Genomic DNA, 24,237 nt, shown 5'->3' on the forward strand with positions numbered 1-24,237 from the left:
AATGGAGTCAGCCAAGTGATAAGACATTTGTGACAATTACTGTCTTTAAGGGATACATTGACTACTTGCTTAACTGCTGGGTATGTATTTACGTACCTCAGTATGTATGAATGTACATATGTATATGAACATGAATGGAACTTGCATACCTTTGCAGTGTTCTAAGTAACACACTCATTTAATATTTATTTCTCTCTAAATATTAAATATTATTTCGAGGGTTATTCTGCATTTCAAATAATATGGAGTAGACTCTTTTTCCATTTCTAAACACATTTCTGCTACACACATTCAACTACATATGAATGTATAGGAAAGTGTGTAGCAAGCAGCAACATTCTAGATTCATGAGTGAATAATTTTCTACGTGTATGTCCAAATATGTATGAATGTATGTATGAATGTAAGTATCTGTGTGTATATTTGTCCATTAGATTTAAAACATGTGCACTAACCAGTCATCTATCTATTCATTTGTTTGTGAAAGGGAGGTACCTGTGCGGATTTCAAATATGTCACGTTTACTAAACGTCCTTTATATACATTTAAATATACACACAGATACGGACACACATTCGCACACTCTGGTGTGTATGAATTTGTTGCAATATTCTGTTTTTATATTGTGTCGTTTGTCAGAATTATGGACTGCATTCAACGCATTCAAGGTACTGAAACATATTAAATACATTGTACTCGTACTACACACATATCCATACATATACTAGATGTTTTATGATGTTTCCTTTCTTTATTTTTGTTTTTTTTTTTCTCTGCACTTTTTTTTGTGCAAGTGGTGTACGATATAAATAAATATTGCAACGGTTGCATTTTTTATTTAACTTTTATAACAACAACTAGTAGCAAGTAGCTGGAAAAAACTGAAAGAAATTTATTTTTTCGCACAATCTCTGGCAGTTTCATTTAGAAAATCGTCCTGTTTTTCTTCTATGCATAAATCTTTTTCTTTTTTTGTTGCATTTAACTTTGTAGGTTGTACGTAGTAACTCATCCATACATTTACAAGTTATCCATACATACTTACATTCATACATCCATATATTTTTTGTTTTTTGTATTTATAAGGATCTCTTGGGTTTTGTGTGTCGTTAATTAATTATTAATTTAACTTTGTTTTTATACCTACTAAAAGTATAAATACAGTTTGTTACTGCGTTTTTTTTTTTGTACAGGCAAAGCTTTTGACAAAAGAATTCTACATGTTCCCTTATTTATACATAAATGTATGTGTAATGTCTTTTGATAATTTGTAAAAAAATTAAAATAAAATGCTTTTGACCTGTGTATCTTTAAATATTCTTTTAAATGTATCTATCTGCATGCATTTAGCTCTTAACAAATAATACACAAATATGTATAATCATTTAAGTTTTGCTATAATAAATATTTTCTTCAGTTATTGCAATTTTCATGCAGTAAATGGTTTATTATGCCTGATATGACTTAACCAAAATTTCTTAATATTCATTAAGCTAAAAAATTGAGATCTCTTTCGCCTCTCAGCAGCTCATTATTTTATATATAAGGACAATATTTGGTTCAGAATTTTTGTATGGAAGACCATCCCAAAACTTAATCAATTTTATAATAATTGAACATAGAAATGATATAAATATTTCAATTTTAAATCTGTCTTAAAATAATTAAAAAAAATATTCAATTTGGAGAAGACTGGCATAAAAAATTTGATTTGATGACACATAACTTTTCAATTTTATATCGAAATTTATTAATTTGGGAAGGTCCTTCATTCATTAATTGATAGATTTTAAAAACAGGTTTATATCAAAGAATTGTGTTTTAGGTCAAAAATCTAAAATTTCGCAACTATTTTGTATGGAGACTATTCCAAATTTAAACAATTATTGGATGTATAACCTAAAAATGCGCGATTCACAATAGATGGCGTATCTTTTTGTTTTTAATAACTTATATGTATGGCACTTTGAAGGGTAATATCAGTCATTTATTCTCACTTAGTTATTGAGCAGTTTTTTTAAGAAAATGTCGAATTTTGCAACAACAAAGCGCCATATGCGATAAGTTTAGCTTTATTTCTTTAATTTGAAACAACTAAGATAGCTACTATATTAGCTGTGCGGAATCTTATATACCCTTCACCAAATTATACTTTAAAATACAAATTTTAAATATTTTTAGGTAAACAAAAAATTTTTTTTTTTTCAAAATTGTTTTTTAAATTTTTTTTAACTTTTGAAAATTATTTAGTGACAAAAATGTATGACAAAAAATTTTTTTATGCAAAAAAAAAATTCGGGTTAAAAAATATTTTTCCCGATTTTGTCGCATTGTAGGTCCAACTTACTATGGTCTTATATATACCATTGCAATGAACTTTGGAATATTAGATATCATATTGTCTATATAATGACTTAGTAATCCAGGTATAGATAAAAAAATAGCCCAAAAATCGAGGTTGTCCCAATCAGGCATTTGTGAGACGATTTTCTACATTTTAAATAGCAACCGAGCGGGGAGAATTCTCGATATATACATAGATGTATCAATCATGTTTGAAGGTTATTTGGGGACTACGGAAAGTTGATTTCAACATACAGACGGACATGGCTATATCGACATCGCTATCGATAACGATCCAGCATATATGTATATTAGGCCGGGTCGATTTGTATGGAGGTTCAATATGCAAAAAATCGTATAGCAGAAACGCAATATACGGAAAATTCTAAGTAAGTTTCCTCAAGAAACCATAGGTCTAAAATCAAATCATATCTTGCGCATTTCGTCTTTTATCCAATAAAAAAACTATTAACAAAAAAAAAATTATATTGAAATATCATTGGTTAAAAGACGAAATGCGGAAGATAGGATTTGATTTTAGACATATGGTTTCTTGGGGAAAATTTGTTAGAATTTTCCATATAATGCGTTTCTGCTATACAATTTTTCGTGAAAAAAATCGACCCACCCTAATGTATATACGTTTTTAATGAAAAATGTAGAAATTAAAAACGGAACGACAAACTTGTAATACCCTTGCCACTCATGGTGGTGGGTATAAAAAAGTGCCATTGAAACACACCGATTGATTGCTCATCGGTTTCAATGCGAGAGAGATGGTTCGTGAGATGGTTCGTGAGATTCAGAAGTAGTGATTTTGACACGGAAGACAAAAATCGCATAGGGCAGTTAAAAAAGCCTAAAGACCAAGATTTGGAGCCATTACTCCATGGAGATTGTTGTCAAACTCAATAAGAGCTTGCAAAAACATTAAGAGATACTCAAGCAGCAATTTGAAAACGTTTGCGAGCAGCAGGATTCATCCAAAAGCAGGGAAGTTGGGTACCATACGAATTGAAGCCGAAATACTTTGAAAGAAGATTTTGCATGTCCGAAATGATGCTATAAAAGAAAACTATTTTTGCAACGAACCATTATGAAAAGTGGATCCATTACGATAACCCGAAGTGTAAGAGATCGTATGTGAAGCCCGGCCAACCAGTCGAATCAACACCAAAGTCAAATATCCATGGCGCTAAGGTAATTTGGTGAGACCAAAAGGGTCCCACCAAATTACCTTAGAGCCAAATCTGACAAGACTTTCACAGGGAACCTGTACCAAACATAACAGAATATGCGGCCAGACATGAAACCGTAATAATTCATCATGACAATGCTGGTAGACATGTTGCAATGCCTGTTTTAAAGTAATAAAGATGAAGTGGTTTCGATCGATGCAGAACGCTCTCTCTGGGATACGCTTCCCTTTGGAACAGAGTATTCGATGTTGGCTTGATTCGTTCTTGGCCTCAAAAGATGAGCACGAAGATTGGTTTGGAATCCATGGCAAATATTTTGAATAAATTTATATTTTACAAATGTTTTAAAGCTAACAATTTGAAAAAAAGACTGCATTTTTAAGTCATATACCCAATAAATTTTATAATGAACTATGTATTCTTTAAATAGATTTTAAACAAATGTCTGATGATTAAGTTAAAGAGTAGAAAAATACTAAGTTTTTTATTTAATATCAAATTTCAAACCTTTTATCAAATCTTTAATAGAAATACTTTCATTTCAAATAATTTTCAATTATAGATCAGACCTCTGTGTTTGCGTTTATACACAGAGAAAACTGATTCGTGATAGCAACCGAATTTGTTGCCAATCGAATGATTCAACCTTAGTGACCTAATTTTAACAAAAGTTTGGTTACTTCAACCGTGTTTTCTCTGTATAGCTAAAATGTGATTTGTGCAGAATGATTAATTCTATATCAAAACTTTTCTAATTGGAAACTAATAAAGAATCAAAATAAATTTTAGGTTACAGCATGGTAATATGCTTGCGTGAACCGATCTAGTATGCAAACATTTTCATAAAATATATTCATGTGGCCAACCAGTCAATTCCCGCAAAGATTTATTTTACCCTGCTTCATAAATAAAGTTTGAATATAATTTGAAATTGTAATGTAAGAAAATAAAGAAATAAAGAAAGATGAACTTTTTCTTAAATGTTAGCAACATTTGTGTAACAAATGGGGGGTAACAAAAATTAATTACTTATAAAATAAATATTGTAATTAATTAAATTATTAATATTCTAATGACATTCGATATGCAATAGTCATATACAATTCTGAATTCTTGAACATAACAACCCGTATATTCGTTTAATTATAACTCCAAATAAACAAGAGTTTTAAAACTTATTTATATATTTATTTCCCTATGAATTAGAGGTTATAAAAAGTGCATTAATAATAAAAATTTCTCACTCGTACTTTTAGGAAATGTTACATTACAGTGAACGAGTGTTGTATGTTTTATGTGGGTAAATATTTAACAAATAAATTAAATAGAGAGAGAGAGAAAAAATATAGGTGCGTACATTTTATTAGGGGTTTAATAATTAGTGTAAATACACAAAAAGAAAACAAGTATCTTGCATAACTGTCATTAAAATGTAACCGAATATGTGGATACTTAAAAGAGTTTCAAATAAAATTCTATTGTACATTATTTTACAACGCCCTGCTCTGCGTTGCCCCCGTCTGTTGGTATTAAGATGCTTCCTAAATAATTATATTATATTGCTGTTTAAACTTACAATTGTTTTGAACATTCATTTATTTTATGGTTTAATTAATTTAATTTTATTTGAAACAAGCGCGTCTTTTCTCTTTCCACTAAAACTTATAATTGAATTTTCAGGCGTACTTCAAGCAGTCTTTAGCCACATTTTTCAACATGCTTGTATGACTATAGTTCGTATATACATATGTATGTACGTTTATATATTGTATATATCTACAATATATTTATATATACATATATATATATAAACAAAACATAAAGCGCACACGACAAGTGCCTCCAATGTAACAAACAAAATGCAGATATACATTTTAATGTCTGTCTCTTAACAGAGTTAGAAAGGAACTAAATCAATGAATAAGAGCTAATATTTTATTAAATGAATTATTCAATTGAATACATATTTTTCACATCAACCACACTAATGACAAATCTTACCCAGCAAGCATAAACTCAAACATTTAAAAAATTATGAAATTTTTATTTTTACTAAAATGTTTGTTTAATAAAGTTTTTGAAAAAAATCCACCACCACCACCATCCAAGAAAGTCTTTGATTTGAAATCATTCTGCATTGGAAATGAAACTTCCTTGTTTGCTGGGTTATATAATATACTATGATGCTGTTGATGAATTTTCAATGTAACTCTTATTAGGATTCTTTGTCTTCATTCTGTTAAAATGTGTTCTCCAAAACATATTAGGATGGTCTTAGAATTGTTTACTAAAATATTGCCCATATAAGTAGTAAAAATCAAGCAATTATAAAGTCCCCTACTAAGTATGTGTCTTAAACCAGTGGCCGGCATTTATAGCCACCAGAGGCCGAACATTATTGGTTATTTTCCAGTAAACAACACGAATGCCAACGAAGTTTATTCAAATTATCAAATAAGTAACAAAATTTACAGTAGAGAAATAAAGTGCACAACTTCTCATTATGCCAACCACTTACTTTTTCTTTCTGAAGATTAATAAACTGTCAGATATGAAATTTGTCTAACTAGTATCACCAGTATTTATCAAAAATTGCTGAATTTTAACATCATTTTCTAACCTTCGATTTCTGACCCTAAATATACCCTTTCCGCTCAACTATCGTTACCGATATTCTATAAATAATTTGAAATTGTAAAAAATCAAATTTTAATGAAAATATTATTTTAGCTTTTATTTTGAAAGTATTGGCCATTGTTACACAGAGAAAATAGCAACCGAATTTGTTGCCAATCGAATGATTCGGTGCACACATAGAATTTTTCGGTTCTATCAACAGAAAGTTAGATGGTAAAGAAGAATTTTGGTTGAAGCAACCAAACTTTTGTTACCTCTTCTAAAATATTGTAGCCCGAATTGTAAAATTCGGTTACTAAGGTAGAATGATTCGATTGGCAACAAATTCGGTTGCTATCACGAATGTGTTTTCTCTGTGTAGCTATGACCTTTTCCCATCTTTCAGGCAACTTATAGATTCCGCGCCAAAAGAACTGCACATCGTGTGAGGCCAAGAACGAATCAAGCCAATTTCGGATACTCTGTTCTGAAGTGTATCCCGTTCTGTATCGATCGAAACAGATAGTAGTCGGACGGGGCAAGGTCTGAACTATAAGGCGAGTGAGGCAAAAATTCTTTAATAGCGTTCAAGCAGCATTTCAGACATACAAAATCTTTAAAGGTCTCTCAGCTTCAATGCTGCTTCAGTAGTTCCCAATGCCAGAGATTATTGTGAATGTGTTCCAACGGTTTCAACGTGCGAGAGATGATTTGTGGTGTTCAGAAGTGGTGATTTTGACACGAAAGACAAATATAGCCCAGTCCAGTCAAAAAAGTTTGGAGACCAAGAATTGCAGGCATGATGATTATTGTAAAACTCAACAAGAGCTTGCAAAATCATTGGGATCTCAACTCAAGCAGCAATTTCAAAAGGTTTGTGAGCAGGGAATTTGGTTACCATACGAATTGAAGCCGAGAGACCCTGAAAGATGATTTTGCATGTCATAAATGATGCTTAAACGTTATAAAAGAAATGCAGCAAATCATTACTTGCGATGAAAAATGGATCCATTATGATAACCCGAAGCGTAAGAGATGGTATGTGAAGCCACGCCAACCAGCCGAAGCGACACCAAAGCCAAATATCTACCGCGCTACGACAATTCTCTGTATTTGGTTGATGAATGGGTCCAACAAAGCCACAAATGAAACAGTAATATTTCATCATGACAACGCTCTTCCACATGCTGCAATACCTGTTTAAAAGTATTTAGAATGAAGTGGTTGGGAAGATTTGTAAAAGCCCTTAATAGAAAGTTGTCAAAATTATTTTAATCAGATTGCTTTTTACCGTTTAAAAATTCTCCGGTCATTTTGAAAATATTAATTTTTGACCCCTTCCAGCGAAAGGGTTAAAACTTGTAATGTGTTAAAATCAAGAAATGTTTCTCTTAATTAACTGTTCTATGTGTAGCTTCAATTATATGTATGTATGTAGGTATGTATATCAGTATGTAAGATTATTAACAAACTTATACACAAACTCAAATAAAAAGATACACTTATAGATACTTGGTCGGATGAATTCAAACAGACATATATAGAGACAGACAGACAGACAGACAGACATACATCCATATATTTGTATACATATTTATATTTATATATAAAATATATTTTAATTGTAATCTACCATTACTCATCGTGCTGTTTTGTTTTCCATGCCGCTTTTCAATTCAATTCAGCATTGGAAGGTGAAATATGTGAATGCATGCAAATACTTACGACAACGGTGAAGAGAGGAGGCAGATGTGGGTGGTTGGGTTAAATGAATAAATGAGTGAATGAATGAATGAACGAACGAATGTTTAAATGGATGGCTGGGTGGTACGTTGGAGATACGTTGTGTACTGAAAGGCTAACAGAATTTACCTACATAAACTGTGTGTGTGGACTTTTACACACCCCATTCATATAATAATTTATTTAATTAACTTTTTGTTGTTGTTGTTGTTGCTGTTTTTGTTTCTTCTCTGCAACTACAATTTTCTATAAAATTTATTGATTATTTGGTTGTTGTTGCTGTTGCTGTTGTTAGTGCTATTTTGTTTTCCCTACATACAAAGTTTAGTGTAAATGTAAGTGTTTTTGCATGTTTGTATGTGTAGACGTAGACAATTTTACTTTTGCAATTTCCTTCTACTTTCTATTACTTTTGTACATACACTTGCATACAAATGTGCCCGCTCATGACTGTGTATGAGTATGAACAATTTTAGATCGTTATAAAAACAAAAATAAATATAGAACTTTTTGCCCTTTTCTCCAACTCTCCAACTGCAAGACTTTATAGCTCACACTAGTGTTGCAAGCAAAAATATGTTTTTTTTTCGTTGATTTTTTTTTTGTAACTCGCTTTACTCGGCGTCTAATGCAGTTTTAATTTTTACTTTACAACAAACTTATATTTTTCTTACTTTTATTAAATTCACTCAAAAATTAATGCCAGTTGAAATTCATGAATAATGGCTAAATTGATTAACTCCAATTACCGATATTTTTTTTTTTTTTAAATTTTAATATCAAAGTACTAGATTGATTCTTAAATGTTATATTCAAAATAAATTCCCTTAAAAAATATTGAAGCAAACAAGGAGGTTTAATGAGAATTTATGAATATTATGAAATCCATTTTTTTTTAAATGTAAATAAATAAAATATTATGAATATTTTCCATCCATAGGGAGTTAATCAATTTGGCAACTGAGGTATTCTAATATTTAAACTGTACTGGATCTACTTCAGACAGGAACCATTTAAGGAAAGTTTTGCTATTGTTCATTTTCATCACAATTTTAATTTTTCTACAAACTTTTTGTAATATACTTTAATTGAATCGTTTATTTCAAAAACCAGTCAAGCAACAAATTTATTTATTTTGAGTAATTCAAAGAAAACTTCCTAGCAACCTCAAAATTGATATTTTTTGCTATGAAAGTTAACCATTTGTGTAACTGTTTGATGAACATAAAACTTGTTTTGCACTTGACTGGTTTCTGAAACAAACAACCCCTTCAAATGTAAAATGACAAATAAACTTTTTAAAGAGTTTAACATCATATTTGTTCTGAAATAATAATTCGTCATCATACATTCGTTCTACAGTTGCAGTCCATTGGAAAATATTCCCATAAAACTCTTCATATCCAACCAAGTAGGGTTTATGGCTTGTAAATCTTTTACTTTTTTGAAAAAAGATAGATTAGGGCCTAGTATTAAATAGTATACAATAAATCACTTGACTTGTTTCTGCACTAAACACGGATTTCTCGGCTTTGTTTCATCATAATAGGGGGCAATATTTAATTAAATTTTTGCATTAAACGATGCATTTACCTTTACAAAACAGTAATTGGCCAATAACTCAATTTTTGATATTTTGTTGCTTGACTGATTTTTGAAATAAACATTTCAATTCAATTAATTCTTCGGGTGTTTTGAAAACTGACTCTTCTGCAGAAAAGGAAACAAATGCATATTTAATGTCTTACATATACAAATATACATACATTCATATGTATCTATGTGTGTATGTATACATGTAGTATGTAGATGTATGCATAAAAAATATATAACACTTTATTTATAATTCATTTTCGATTTCAATATTTCCGCCATGTTTATACTTTTGATGTTACCTTAGTTAACAATGTACATAAGTGTAAATAAATATAAATATGTATACATACATACATTGGCACACTGTAACAAATATACTTACATACATATGTGTATGTATAGAATAGACTTTTGTATACCTTTACACCTTTTACTTGACTTTTGAAGCTACTTGAAATTTATTTGGAAATTTCTATGGTCTTATGCAATTCGTACAGGAATGTTTCTCAAGACCAAAACTTTAGAATTGTTGGGCGTTACTAACATCAGCAGAAACTCATAATACATTCCACTTAATGGTGTTGTAGAGTATAAAAAGGAAATTTAAATAATAAAATAAATATGTATGTTTCAAATTCGATCGAAATATCTTTAAATTTGCGGCCTGTACTTTGCACACACGGTTTACTTGGACAGCCAGCCAGCTGAAAATGATTCTGAGTTGATACTTTATGGTGAGTGTTAGACTAATATTTTTGGGCGTTACAAACATCAGCACAAACGCATTATACCCTCCCTACAATGGTGGTCTAGGGTATAAAAACTCATTCGTTGAGGCAACTTTTTTACGCATTAAAAATATCTTTAAAATCTTCAATAAATGTTTGAATTCAGTATTAAAATTAATATAAATATCGAATAAAACTCATTAAACTATAAAAAACTTAATTTTTCAAAAAGTACTTCTTTGGTACTTTGTGCCTTCATAAAAATTATGTAAAAATACAAAATTTTCTTTAAATATTACTCAAAAAGTACTTTTTGACACTTTATAGAATGATGCTTTTGAAACCAATACCTCTTTGGTATTATTGTAAAAAGTGTACTTAGAAACCTGTCGTCAAGTCAAATTATAGTTGGGATAAACATGACTTTAGGAAAAATAATTTTTCTTGTAATATTGTGAAAAATCGTTCAAAATCTATATTTTCCATTTTAAGAATATAATAAAAGTACAGTTGAAATCAACTATTCAAGTACAAATAGCTGAAAAACTATAGAAAATAACATTAAAAATTTAATTCGGAGAACAGCATTTTAGAATAATAATTGTTAGTTTTAAAAAAAATTATGTAAATATTTAAAATTTTATTATAGAAATATAAACATCTTTGGTACATTTTTTAAAATAATATTTATTTTAATTTTAATATAAAAATTAAGCTAAATATCAAATCAAACTCTTTAAAGTATCAAAAAACCAAAAATTGCAAAAAGTACTTTTTTGGTATTTTTTAACTTTACATTTTCTTTTAATTTACTTAAAATGTACTATTTTAGTACTTTAAGGAATAATATATATTAAAACAAATATTGGTACTATTGTAAAAAGTATTCTTAAAAAACTGTCATCAAATCATTTTATAATTGGGAAAAACATGACTTTCGGAAAAGTACTTTATTTGGTACTATTTAGAAAAATCGTTAAAAATCTATATTTTCCATCCCAAAAACATAATAAAGTAAAGTTTAAATCAATTCTCCAACTATAAAGAGATCCCAAATAACTAACATGAATGAATATATATCCGCTATAGTACTGGTTCCTTTCATATTCAAATTCGGTCAAATCGGCCCATAAATGGCTGAAATATAAACAAGAAAGCACGATTTTTTACCTATATCTAGATTACTAAGTAAATAACATCGACAATATGGATATCTAATGATATACATCTCACAGAAATTCGGACCAACAATGGGTAAAAATCAGGAAAAATATTTGTTAACACGATTTTTTTTTTTTAATTTTTTTTTTTTAGCAAATTGTTTTCAATCTCTATCTTAAAGAATAATATAGTGAAGAAAATTATCAATGAAAGAGTCCACACAAAGTTACAGTTCATGCTACATTTTGAATCTTTATAGAAAGGGTATCAGTTTCCCTGTTGAAATCAACTTTTCTAAGGAACAAGATATCTGTAGGACCCTAATATTTTATCAATATATCAGATATACCTTCGAAAATATTGGTATTGAAAATCAATCTATAAATGGCTCTGATATTTATCTATATATATAAAAATTAAATGGTCCATGTATGTTATGTCATCATGTGAGAACGGCTAAAGCGATTTGACTGATTTTTTTTATTCGATTCGAAATTTTCAGGAGATGGTTTGTAAAGAAAAAAATTAAAAATTTTGGGTAAAACTCGGAAATTTTTTTTTTTGTGAGTCCAGTCAACTGTAATAAAAAATCTCCCTAAAGTATGCAGTACAAATTTAGATATTTTATTTGCAAATAAATAAGAACAGTAAATGCTACCGGACGAAGCCGGGGCAATCAACTAGTATCAAATAAAAAGGATGGATAGGTCATCCTCATTACCATATGTTTCTTCTGGACATATTTCCAAATTTCTGGATCCTTGTGTCACGAATAATGTGATCAATCTGAAAATTTTCAGGCTGTTGAAAGAAACAATTGTGATACACTTGTGTATGTTGCCTTGTGTTTATATATGTACATTAGACAAATAAAAAATTTGTGTTAAAATATTTTGCATTATTTTCATATTATTTATTATGTTTATTACATTTTATTAATTCATGTCTGGGGCCTAGATCAGCTGCCAAATTTACAGGCAGAGCAAAAAACATAACTAATTTCATATTTTCGAGTTTTATTTATTTACTTTCATTTTAATTCATTCTCTTAGGACACTTACAAGCTGTTAAGTTATAGAAATAATATAAAAAAATATTTATGTTTAACAAAAAAAAAAAAAAAAACGTGAATGCGAATGTGGTACTGGATAGTAACATTAGGATGTCATAATTGCTAAGGTACAAAAAAGTAAGCAACCAGATCGTATATATAATGTTTTCATTCCAATATGATACTAAACAAACCATTTTATGTCATGTATTTTTCTGTTTGACACTTAGAGCTGCTTAATAAAATTCTGAAGGACAAATGCAATATTCTGAAATAAAATTAGAAATTTCTGAAATATGTATAATTGGAATTTTTTAAATATAACCAAATAAGCATTTTTACTGGAATTCAAGTTGAAAGCAAGTGTAATTCAAGCCTTGAATTATAGTCAAGCAATTGAAATACAGTTGTATTACACTTTATTTCAATAGCATTCTCCAGTAAAAAGGAAACATAAATTCAAGCCATATGTTTTTTGTTTGAAAAATAAATAAATTTTCAAATATTTTTCATGTCTAAAGTATAATTACATTTGCATTCAAGTCAAATTCCAACAAAATGTTCAAGTGCTTGAATTTTTGGGGCTTTGGTGCTTACTGGGTAATTAGAAACTTCAGAAATGCAAATGGAAATTTCTGAGATTCAATTAGAAACTTGTGAGACACAAATGGAAATGGTGTTGCAATAGTCGTGGGTGAGTTCATATGGAGCCACAAAGATTTTTATTTAGGTTTTTTAACTCTTTCTTTGGATCCTTCCTAATATACATAGTATTTGTAAGGAGAGACAACTGGGTGGAGTAACTTGGATTATAAAATCCAAAAAAATAAAATAAATTAAATTGATGTTTGCTTCGTGTCAGAGTGAAATATACTTGCATTTAGCTGGGCGCTTAAGACAAAAAAATAAAAATAAACTTGACTACTTGACCACTCATACATACATTCATATATGATGATGGTTGGCAGGCCTTGAGAGAGAGGGCGAGCTGCTTAAGCCTGCATGCATTATTTGTATTTAAACTTGCACCGTCTAAAACTATAGATTACCAACAAACAACTAAAACTTACAGTGCAACATAAATAACCGAATGAATGAAAGTGTAGTGGAACTGATACTCTATGACTGACAAGATACTCGTGCCCTCAAAGCAACCAAGTAAAACCTAAAGTCTGACACACTCAAACACTCATATTTATTACATACAAGTTGTAACTATAAAAATTTTGTAAAAGTTATAAATGTATTTATGATTGTTGCTCTCTTATTTTGAGTGAAAAAATTGCCTGGTTTTTGTTTGATTTTTTTTGGAGTTGAAACAGAGGCAACAAGCATAATATAAATTGGGTTAGTTATAATAAAACCTTTAAGGTAATAAGGGACAAGTTAGTGTGGCATAAAAATGGAGAGATAAAAACATGGCAAAACAAAAAAAAAAATAAAAAAAACAGAAACTTATATAAAATGAATGAAATTTGCAACTTCGTAGTCATAGTCGTGCAACGTTAACGGTGGTCCAAACTGTGTTGCCTACAACAAAGTGACCAATTCGTGTTGTAATGAAATTGACATGTTATACTGGTCTTGCAGCCTTAGCAACACATCTTTAGTACCACTGTGCATTTGAGGTAACTTCTTGTCCAATGATCACATAGTATGAACTATGTAGTAGCACATGGACATGGACATGAACATGCATGCTAAGGTAAAGGCCATAAAGTATATGAATAATTGACGAAGAAACAACAACAAAAATATCTATAGTATGAGTACGAGTAAAGGAATAACTAAAATAACACAAAATGAATATATAAAATTGGATAAAAAAAAGTCGGAAGTGTTTTTATAGTTTCGTGTTTGTGCAGCAAGCAAAAAAAAACCAGCGTCTAAAACGCCAACAAGAACAATAATAATGGTAATAGCAATAAAATTGCAACAAACTAAAACTAGCAGACAAGGCTACAAAACGTTGCCGGTACCACTCCATTATATTACATATTTTGTGTGCTACTGTTGCTGCCACCACTATTGCATACTTCCACTAATATCAGCGTCATCATCATCATTATCAATGTTGTTTTCTTCGTCATCATCATCATCATCATCATCGTCAGCAACTTCATCAACCACACCAGCCATCCAGCCAGCCATCAACGCCAACACCATGCACAAATAGTTTACGAGAGTAAATTTATTGCTGTAGAAGGGGGCTTGGCTTGATGACTGCTATTTGAACATGGGTTGGCTGGTTGCTAAAAACCCAGCAACAACAACATCAGCAGCAGTAGTAGCAACAACAACCACATACATGCAATATTATAACTAAAGATGGCGTTAGTGATGGCATAGATGGTGCTAAAACGAAATTGTAAAATACTTTGTTTGATGAATTTTCGCCGACAACATTTTAAAATGTCATGCAGCTGCAATTTAGTATTTGTAGTGCATTTTAGTACTTGTATTTAATAGCGGCAGTAGCATGGCTCAATTTGTATGGCAGTCAAAATAAAAGTTTTCAACAAATTAACTAATATAAAGATATGAAGTAATATTATGGTTTCAATCTTAACCCTTAAATGCATGATTTTTACTCTTATTTTTCTATTAAGTATCAAATATTTAGTTGATTTTTATTTATTATATTTCATTTAGCTTCAGTTTGATTTAGAATTTCGTTAGCTGAAACTATTTGTACTCCATTTGATTTTTCTGAATTAGAATCTGAATCAGTATCAAGTTTATATTCGTCTAAAATTAAGTGGAACTGAAATATAGATAATTGGCAACAATATGCATTAAAGGGTTAAAGGCATTTCAAGAGACTCATAAAATTTGGATCTGAGTTTAAGTAACTGAAATTTTTCTGAATTTATTAGTCAAGATTTGATGTAGATGCAGATAATGTTATTTGCGTTTTTCGAAATTCCTACTACACCATTTCCAATTGTATTTCAGAAGTTTCTAATTACATTTCAGAAAATTCCAATTCTATTTCGGAAATTTCCACTTATATTTCAGAATTTTTTAATTTAATTTCAGAATTTTCCAATTATATTTCAGGAACTTCCATTTGTATTTCAGAATTTTCCATTTTATTTTAGAAATTTCCATTTGTATTTCAGAAAAAAGAATGTATAGTCGAACATGACCTTCGAATAGAGATAATTTATTTATATTGGGATTTTTACTTATGTGGGATTTTTTTCAAATTTTTAGCTTTTAGTAAAAAGTATTTGCCAATATTAGCTATGATTTTTCCCATGTTTCTGGCAATATATGGATTCTAAGCCAAATGAACTGTTAATTTAGTTCAAGAACGAATCAATCCAATATCGGGTACTCTGTTTTGAAATGAGGCATATCCCAGAGAGAGCGTTTTGGATCGTTCGAAACAAAAAGTAGTCGGACGGCTCATAGTCTGGACTATAAAGCGGGTGAGGCAACCACTTCATTCTAATTATTTTTTAACAGGTATAGCAACATGTTGCGTTGACATGCTGGAATATTACGGTTTCATGTATGGCCGCATATTCTGATTCAAACGAATCAGTTGCTTTCGGTACAGGTTCCATGTGATGATCTGGTCAGATTTCAGCAGCTCATAATAGGCATGACCCTTTTGCTCCAAACAAATACAGAGCATTACCTTAGCGCCATGTTTATTTGGCTTTGGTATCGATTCGGCTGGTTGGCCAAGCTTCACATACGATCTCTTACGCTTCGGGTTATTGTAATGGATTTATTTTTCATCGCAAGTAATGATTTTCTTTTACAGCATTAAAGCTTCATTTCGGATATGCAGAATTGTTTCTCGGCTTGAATTCGTATGGTACCCAATTTATCAGCTTTTGGATGAATCCTGCTGCTCGCAAACGTTTTGAAATTGCTGCTTGAGTAGCTGCCAATGATTTTGCAAGCTTTTGTTGAGTTTTACAACAATCGTCATGAAGTAATGCCTCCACTTCTCGGCGATATTTGTCTTTCGTAACAAAATCACTATCACTAAAATATAATTTTGTTTAAAAAAAAGTTTTAAAATCAAATGTAATACAAAATTATAAACATACATACAACTATTAATATATTAATTGTCGATGATGAATGATACAGCATTAATGGCGCACACTGTACTGAAGCGGCATGTCCCAAAAAAAATTTTTTTTAAAGAACATATCCTTGGCTATAATTTCACTGAAGATTTGTAATAGATCAGATTAGTAATTATAAAGATATAATTAAAGCGCCACCAGATTGGCCATTTCTACCACTGTGCGCATATGACGTTTTTTTGGAAAAAAATTCGATATTTTTTAAGCAAAAAAAAAACAGATATGTGCCCTTCAAAATTACACATAAGATATTAAAAACAAGAACCGCGTTCAACAGATACTCGATCTATTGTAAATCCCTCATTTTTAAGTCAATCTTCCAATAGAAATTATGTTTTAATATGAAACTCATTCGTGTTGAAGTTTATATTGCCACAGCCTCTAATATTTTGGAAGGATCACTAATATTGGAGATCTGACCGATATGGGATTCCCAGAATTTGTTAAAGAATCTTATATAAAAAAAACATGATCAACATTTATAAAAGATTTTCTAGACTATCTTCCAAAAATTTGGTAGATTATTAACGTTATTATGAAACGAATTAATGCAGAATTTGATTAATATGATATGAATAAGATATTCAAAAATATGCCTTATTTTAGATGTTCCGAATTTGGATGCTTGTAACCTATTCTAGGGACCAGATATTAATCAACCTTTTAGGTGGGCTAGAATCAATTACAGGATCAATAAAATACCGATTCACACAGAATTTGATAGAGTGATTAATGTGTAATACATCTCATTTATGATGAATTTTATCTCAATATGTACTTTATGTACTGTGAAAAAGAGAGTGGAGTATATACATACATATGAGGGATGGGGTAAATATGGAACTGATCCTCCCAAAAATCGGTAGAAGGATTTCTAATAACATTTCTAATAACATACATCTTATTTGTGGAGAATTTTCCCATGATCTTAGTAGCAACATTTAAATGAAATTTATGATTCTTAAAATTTCCTAAAGTTACCTTTACAATATTTAACATATTTATGAATGTTTAAACGCAATTGCACAATAACATTTGAATGAAGGCTAGTTAGAGTTCGTCTTTGGAGATACGAATCAAAGTCTTTGGAATTAGCTTCAAAATTAGGATCTCGTCTTGTACAGTGCAGACTTTTGAACTAGTTCGCGGGGCGAACCAATAACTGAAAAGAAAAATCAAAAAAATCATATTTAGGGGGTGAATTGATACTCCTCTACATAACTATTCACTACTGAAATTACTAATGATGAAGACACAACTTTTTTTGAACACCTCCTACTTATTAACAATTTGCAAATAAATTTTATTCAGCCCTCTCATAATCATTACTTACCACAATTTATTCTTGCTATAAATGTTAAACAAATTTACATTTGGCCTTTTTTTATTTAGACATTTATGTATCACTGTATGTATTTATACTTAAGTAGTTACAGCTTATTTAAATTAAGACATTTATTTAACATAAATATTTGTTTCTTTTATGGTTGTTTTTTGCAGGCTAAAATGATTGAAAGCGGACATCCTTGGATGGCTGGTGCCTCAACCTCCTCAGTAACTGGTAAGTTTTAATTTGCATTTGTCTTTGCAGTTTTATGTTCTTTATACAATATATTTTTACTACCTACATATTTGCCGTTTTATTTTGTGATTGACGGCTGTGTTATCCTTTTGCCATTTTTCTAAACGTTTCTCGTCAATTTCCGTTTCCTTTTTTCTATTCGTTTTGTTTCTTTACAACAGACAGCTATCAATATCAATTGCAGTCCATGTGGCAGAAATGTTGGAATACTAATCAGCAAAATCTGGTGCAACAATTGAGATTTCGTGAGCGCGGACCATTAAAATCATGGCGTCCCGAAGCCATGGCAGAGGCCATTTTCAGCGTACTCAAAGAAGGTTTATCGCTGTCACAGGCAGCCAGAAAATTTGATATTCCTTATCCCACATTTGTTTTGTATGCAAATCGTGTGCATAATATGTTGGGCCCCTCCTTGGATGGTGGCTCTGATCCAAGACCTAAAGCTCGCGGGCGACCTCAGCGAATACTGTTGGGTATGTGGCCGGAAGATTTAATACGTTCGGTTATAAAGGCTGTCGTGTTTAGAGATTATCGTGAAATTAAGGATGAGATGGGCGGTCTGCCGTTTGCCAATGGACAGCCACATGTGGTAGGTTAAAGTTTTTTTTAAGTTATTCAAATTGTAAAGAAGGCTAATAGGAAATTTTACATCTTGAATGATTTTTCCAACTGCTTCTATATACAAACCTTGGTAATTGTAATGAAAGTGGACTAATATAGATCTTCTGGTTTTATATAGCTGCAGATGAAAATGAAACCAGAGACTTGAAACTTCCCTAGCAAATTAAACAACAAATAATAATAAAGTTCTATTTCATTAATTTCCTTTCAGGCCATATTTGGCTCTTCGCCCAGTAGCTCGGCTGGTGTTTCTAATGGTTTCCATAATGCTGCCAAGCTGGCAGCTCAAAGCTCTGGCATGGGACAGGAGGCAACCAGTCCCCTCTCAACAATGACTGAAAACCTAAGGCGCCAGATAATGTCTCAACAGCAGCAGTCTCCCATAGCACAAACCATGAACATGTACAAGTCGCCTTCGTATGTGCAACGCTCCGAAATAGAGGAACAAATATCGGGTGCAGGTGCTAAACAGCAAGCTGATCGACGTGGTTCGGAAAATTTGCCAGATCTTAGTGCTTTGGGCCTTATGGGTTTGCCCGGAATAAATGTGATTCCTAGTGGTGGTTCACGCAACAGCCAAATGCACTCCAACGCTGTAGCCTTTTCGCGAGAGCGCGAACGGGAAAGAGATCGCGAACGTGAACGAGAGCGAGAAAGAAATCGTGACAGAGAGCGGGAACGAGAGCGAGAACGTGAGCGAGAACGAGAGCGTGAAAGAGAAAGGCAATACAGCAATCAATCACGTGGTTCGGCCACGGGTGAATCACAGAAATCAACGGGTTCTGCTTCACCTTATTCGCAAATGAAGTTAAAAGAACATCCCAACTATGCCTACAACAAACGATTTCTGGACAGTTTACCGCCGGGCATAGACTTTGAGGCCATAGCAAACGGTTTGCTGCAGAAATCCACCAACAAAAGTCCGCGTTTTGAAGATTTTTTCCCAGCCCAAGATATGAATGATCTAATGGCGGGGCCCGAATCAGCGAGTGTAACACATTTTCCACCCCAGCGTGAAACCAATCTTATGAAAATCAAATTGGAACATCAACCCACAGAGCTGCAACATGAGGATTGATTCAACACTACCGAGCTGTAAACGATGGACTTTAAATCATCATTTCACTGATGGTAGTTTATAAAGTATGATTACAAAAATGAAAATATATTAAATGTTTTTTAAACATAATGACTGCTATTTATCCCCAACGTTGGTAGGTTAAGTTCAGTTAATTACAAGCATATAAATAGAGTATATATACAATATAACACTTACATACACCCCCTTAAAAATATACATACAAACTAAAACTCCTACACCCAAATAGGTCTTAATCTTAGAATTATCTGTAAATGTAAATTTTTATTTCATTCTTTTAAACCTAGTGATACAAGCATAACCTAATAACTCTTAACTTCTTTAATTTTAACGACACTTTTCTTAAGTGCTACTTGTTAGACCCCGATAAGGGTTTAAACCAAAATCAGAAATTGTAACTCAATTCAAAGAAACTTTTCGGCCTTAATGACATTTACTACAAACTATGCAAATAAATGTGTATTCCAATTTCATTTCATTTCATCAACACTCACTCACTCTATAAACTAAATACCACTTACCCCATTTATGTTTAAACACTATAACATCGTATCTATATAGCATTTCCAATAATTATGACCCATCATTCTGTTTTTAGAGATTTTATTATTATTATTATGTAGAGAGAGTTGTATTACTTCTTTAAGTTTTAGTTTCGTTTTTTTTTCTCCTTCTTTACTGTAAATAGACATTGTACAAATTGTAGCTGTAAGATTTATTTAGGTCCATTTAGTTTAAGCAAACTTATATACATAAACTACTTATATCTATAATTAAACATTTATAAATGCATATTTACACATCTACACACCCCAACATATACATATGTATGTATATGCATTAAATTGTAAAACAATAAATATTTTATTTAACAATTACAATTACAAACACAAACACACACACATACATACACATGTACTTTTAATTATAACTAAAATTATGATTGATATACGAGTAAAACATATTTTTTAAAGAGACAAAATATTAATTAATAAAAATTAAATGAAGAAAAAACATAAAAAAACATCGCATCAAATTATTTTGTTTATTATATAAAAAAAAGTGAAACAAATACAAAAAACCTTCATTAGTATTATACGAGTAAAGATAATGAAAACTTTAATTCATAATTATTATGTGAAGAAAAAAATATAATTAAAGAAAAAAAAACAAAACAAAATAAAACATTTCAAATGTGAATAAAACTTTTCAGTTAAATATCTGATACAAAAAAAAAAAACAACACCATCTCTTTTATTTTTATATATGGAATTGTGGATTACAATTGAGAGTAAGTATGCCGATAATCATTTACAGTAGGGTGGAGCTTATTTTGTACTTTGTCGATTTTCGATTCATCCAAGGTCTAAAATTGTTTTCCCTCATCTAAAACCAAAAATTTGTTGCATAAAACGCCAAGAGGTAGAAGAAGTGGCCACTTAAAATCCGTACGCACTGCAGTAATCATAACAACGCACTCTGTTATCAAAATGGAATAAGATTTACATACGTTTTTAACAACAAATCTTATTATTATTCTACAATGAATTGCAAGTCATTATGTTTAGTTTTTAAAAGTGTAGACACAATGGAATTCTGATTTGCGGCCGATATCAGATCAAAAATTTTAGTTCTTGGCAGCTCGAGGTTGTGTGGCCTTTAAATATGAATACGTAAAATTGAATATAAATATTAATTTTGCAGGCAATCCGCGGTTTGAAGAGTCAAGCTTTTCACACATGTTTTTAAAGAATTTTCAGAATTATATATAAAAAGAGAGTTTGGAAAAGCGATTGGTGTCATTTATAAGACATCACATATCTGATACAAAGTTTTAGCCAAGTTGTCATTACTCAATGACAAGTTGTCATTACTCAAATACAACTATGAAGTGGTATAATGAGAATAATATTGATGTTATACCAAAACATATCTATTAAACAAATTGCCCAAATCTTTGTCCAATCGAGATATATTGGGAAATTGTTAAACGTAAATTGAACAAGTAAGGAAGTATGGTCGGTCAAGCCCGACCATATAATACCCTACACTAAGTAAAAAAGCAAAAACATTTTTCTTTTAAAATTTTAATAATTTATATTTTATATCGGGACTATGACCAATTATGGACCGATCACCATGAAATTAGGTCGTGTGATTTATGTCTATATTAAAGTTAAGTATGTTGAATTTTGTGTGTGTACCAACATTTTTAAGCGATTTATGCACGTTAAAGTGATTTTCGGAAGCGGGTCTATATGGGAGCTATGACTAATTAAGGACCGATCGTAACAAAATTTGGTGACATGAATTTTGTGTATATAAAACTTATTTTGAGCGGAATTTATGACCGATAAAGTCCAATTTCGGGAGGACACTTGTATGGGGGTTAGGTGAAATAGTGGACCGATTTCAGCCAGTTTCAATAGGCTTGGTCCTTGAGCCGAAAAAATAATATATACCAAATTTCATTGAAATATCTTCAAAATTGCGACCTGTACTCTGCGCACAAGGTTTACATGGACAGCCAGCCAGCCGACCAGACGGACGGACGGACATCGTTTAATCGACTCAGAAAGTGATTCTAAGTCGATCGGTATACTTTAAGGTGGGTGTTAGACTAATATTTTTGGGCGTTACAAACATCTGCACAAACGCATTATACCCTCCCCACTATGGTGGTGTAGGGTATAAAACGAGTGCAGGTACAGTAAATAACCAGATTTTGATGAGAACAAAGTGGAATAAATATGCTAGAATAACGGTAGGAGTTGGAAGAAAAGTTGTGCGGCTATTAATGGGAAGCATAATAAGAAAAGCCAGAAAATTTATTCGCAATAAAGACACATAAACCTACAGTTATATTTTTTTTAAAGCTGAATAAAGTACCTTTAATTTCATGTATAAAATGTTAACATACGTAGTTTCTAGGGTATTCATTCGACTAATGATCGTTCGATTAATCGAATAATTTCTTACGAATAATTATTCGAACAATTTAAAAACTGCCATTTTGGAATAACGAATAAGTCGAACAATTTTATGTAGAATAATCGAATAAAACGAATAAATGTTCATATATATTTAAATTTATTAAAATGCTTAAAATTTTTCATAATTTCAATTTAAATAAGTAATAATGACTCACAAAGATTGTATTGTTTCTGAAATTCGACAAATAACTAAAGACAAAGGGACTTTCGATCACTGTAGAAGAGTGTTCCGATACCTCGTTCTATAAATATTTAAATATTACTGCAAGAAGTTACAATTATAAAAACAAATCTTTCAAAATTTTAAAAGAATCGCAATTAATAATCAAAATATTAACTTAGATTAAAGTGGAGTTGAATGTGATTTTGAAACGGTCGTCGAAAGTGATATTGAGGATGACATTTATAATGATTACATTGAAATAGATGAAGACCGTGATCTTAAAGTATATGTATATAAGTGATGTTATTAACCGCGTACGTAAGTGTTGCAAAATATTTAATAAATCGAATGATAAACACAAATATTGCAAACTATAGGTTCTGTTGCAAGAAAAATATGGAGTTCGTCTTATACATGATTTTGAACATCGTTGAACATCTTTGTCTAACATGGTAATAAACTTTTTGCGTATTTGTAAAGGCGTCAATCATGAACTGCCTGACTTCAAATTAGCCACGTTCACTAACATGATATCAAACTTTGGACAGATTCCCTTTATTGTGTAATTCCCCAATACCACTTTATTAAGCAAAGATTCGGCATTGATAGAGCTTGATGTATAATACAATTTGTTATAAATAGTTTAGAAATAGTGAATAATTAATTTACTAAAGAATTAGTTACTCCATTTAAAACCCGAATTAATGAACGACATAAAAACGTTTATATTGTATTTGAATTCAGGATCATGTCCAACTAAAGCATAGCTCCAAAACTGAAACTGATTGTTCGGGAGTTAATCTGATCAGAATATATCTGTTGAAAATTTAATGATGGACTTTGTTTTCAAATGCTCTTTAACATTATCAATACTTGAATTGTTAACTTTAACGTTTTTTTTTGTTTTTATTTAACAATAAAATATTAAAAAACCGACATCAAAACTTCATTCTTTACTTTTTTAAACAAATTTAAATTATTCGAATAATTCGATTAATTTTAAACGTGTGATCGAATTATTCGAACAAGTTAAAATCTCTTATTCGAATTATTCGTTTTATTCGAACAAGAGAAAAATCGAATAATTCGAATACCCTAGTAGTTTCATTTAAAATTTATGCTCGATTTAATCCATTCCGATTTTAAGTGGCCACTTCTTTACATGAAATTTGGACTATACACGCAGAAAAAAACATGGCTGTGGTAAACATAATCAAATATATACAAAGAAGA

General features: G+C 30.8%; 1 protein-coding gene across 1 annotated transcript in view; it reads left to right on the plus strand.

Annotated features, from left to right (window-relative positions):
- bab2 (bric a brac 2) overlaps window positions 1-20,306 on the plus strand; it is an 80,341-nt gene extending 60,035 nt beyond the window's left edge. The window contains exons 3-5 of the mRNA XM_065503196.1: window positions 18,047-18,107; window positions 18,290-18,717; window positions 18,961-20,306. Of these exons, the coding sequence (XP_065359268.1) occupies window positions 18,047-18,107; window positions 18,290-18,717; window positions 18,961-19,827 (1,356 nt within the window). The 3' untranslated portion in view covers window positions 19,828-20,306. The remainder of the gene's footprint in view (window positions 1-18,046; window positions 18,108-18,289; window positions 18,718-18,960) is intronic.
- The last annotated feature ends 3,931 nt before the right edge of the window (window positions 20,307-24,237 follow it).

This window comes from Calliphora vicina, chromosome 3, assembly GCF_958450345.1.
Source record: "Calliphora vicina chromosome 3, idCalVici1.1, whole genome shotgun sequence".
Taxonomy (NCBI): Eukaryota; Metazoa; Arthropoda; class Insecta; order Diptera; family Calliphoridae; genus Calliphora; species Calliphora vicina.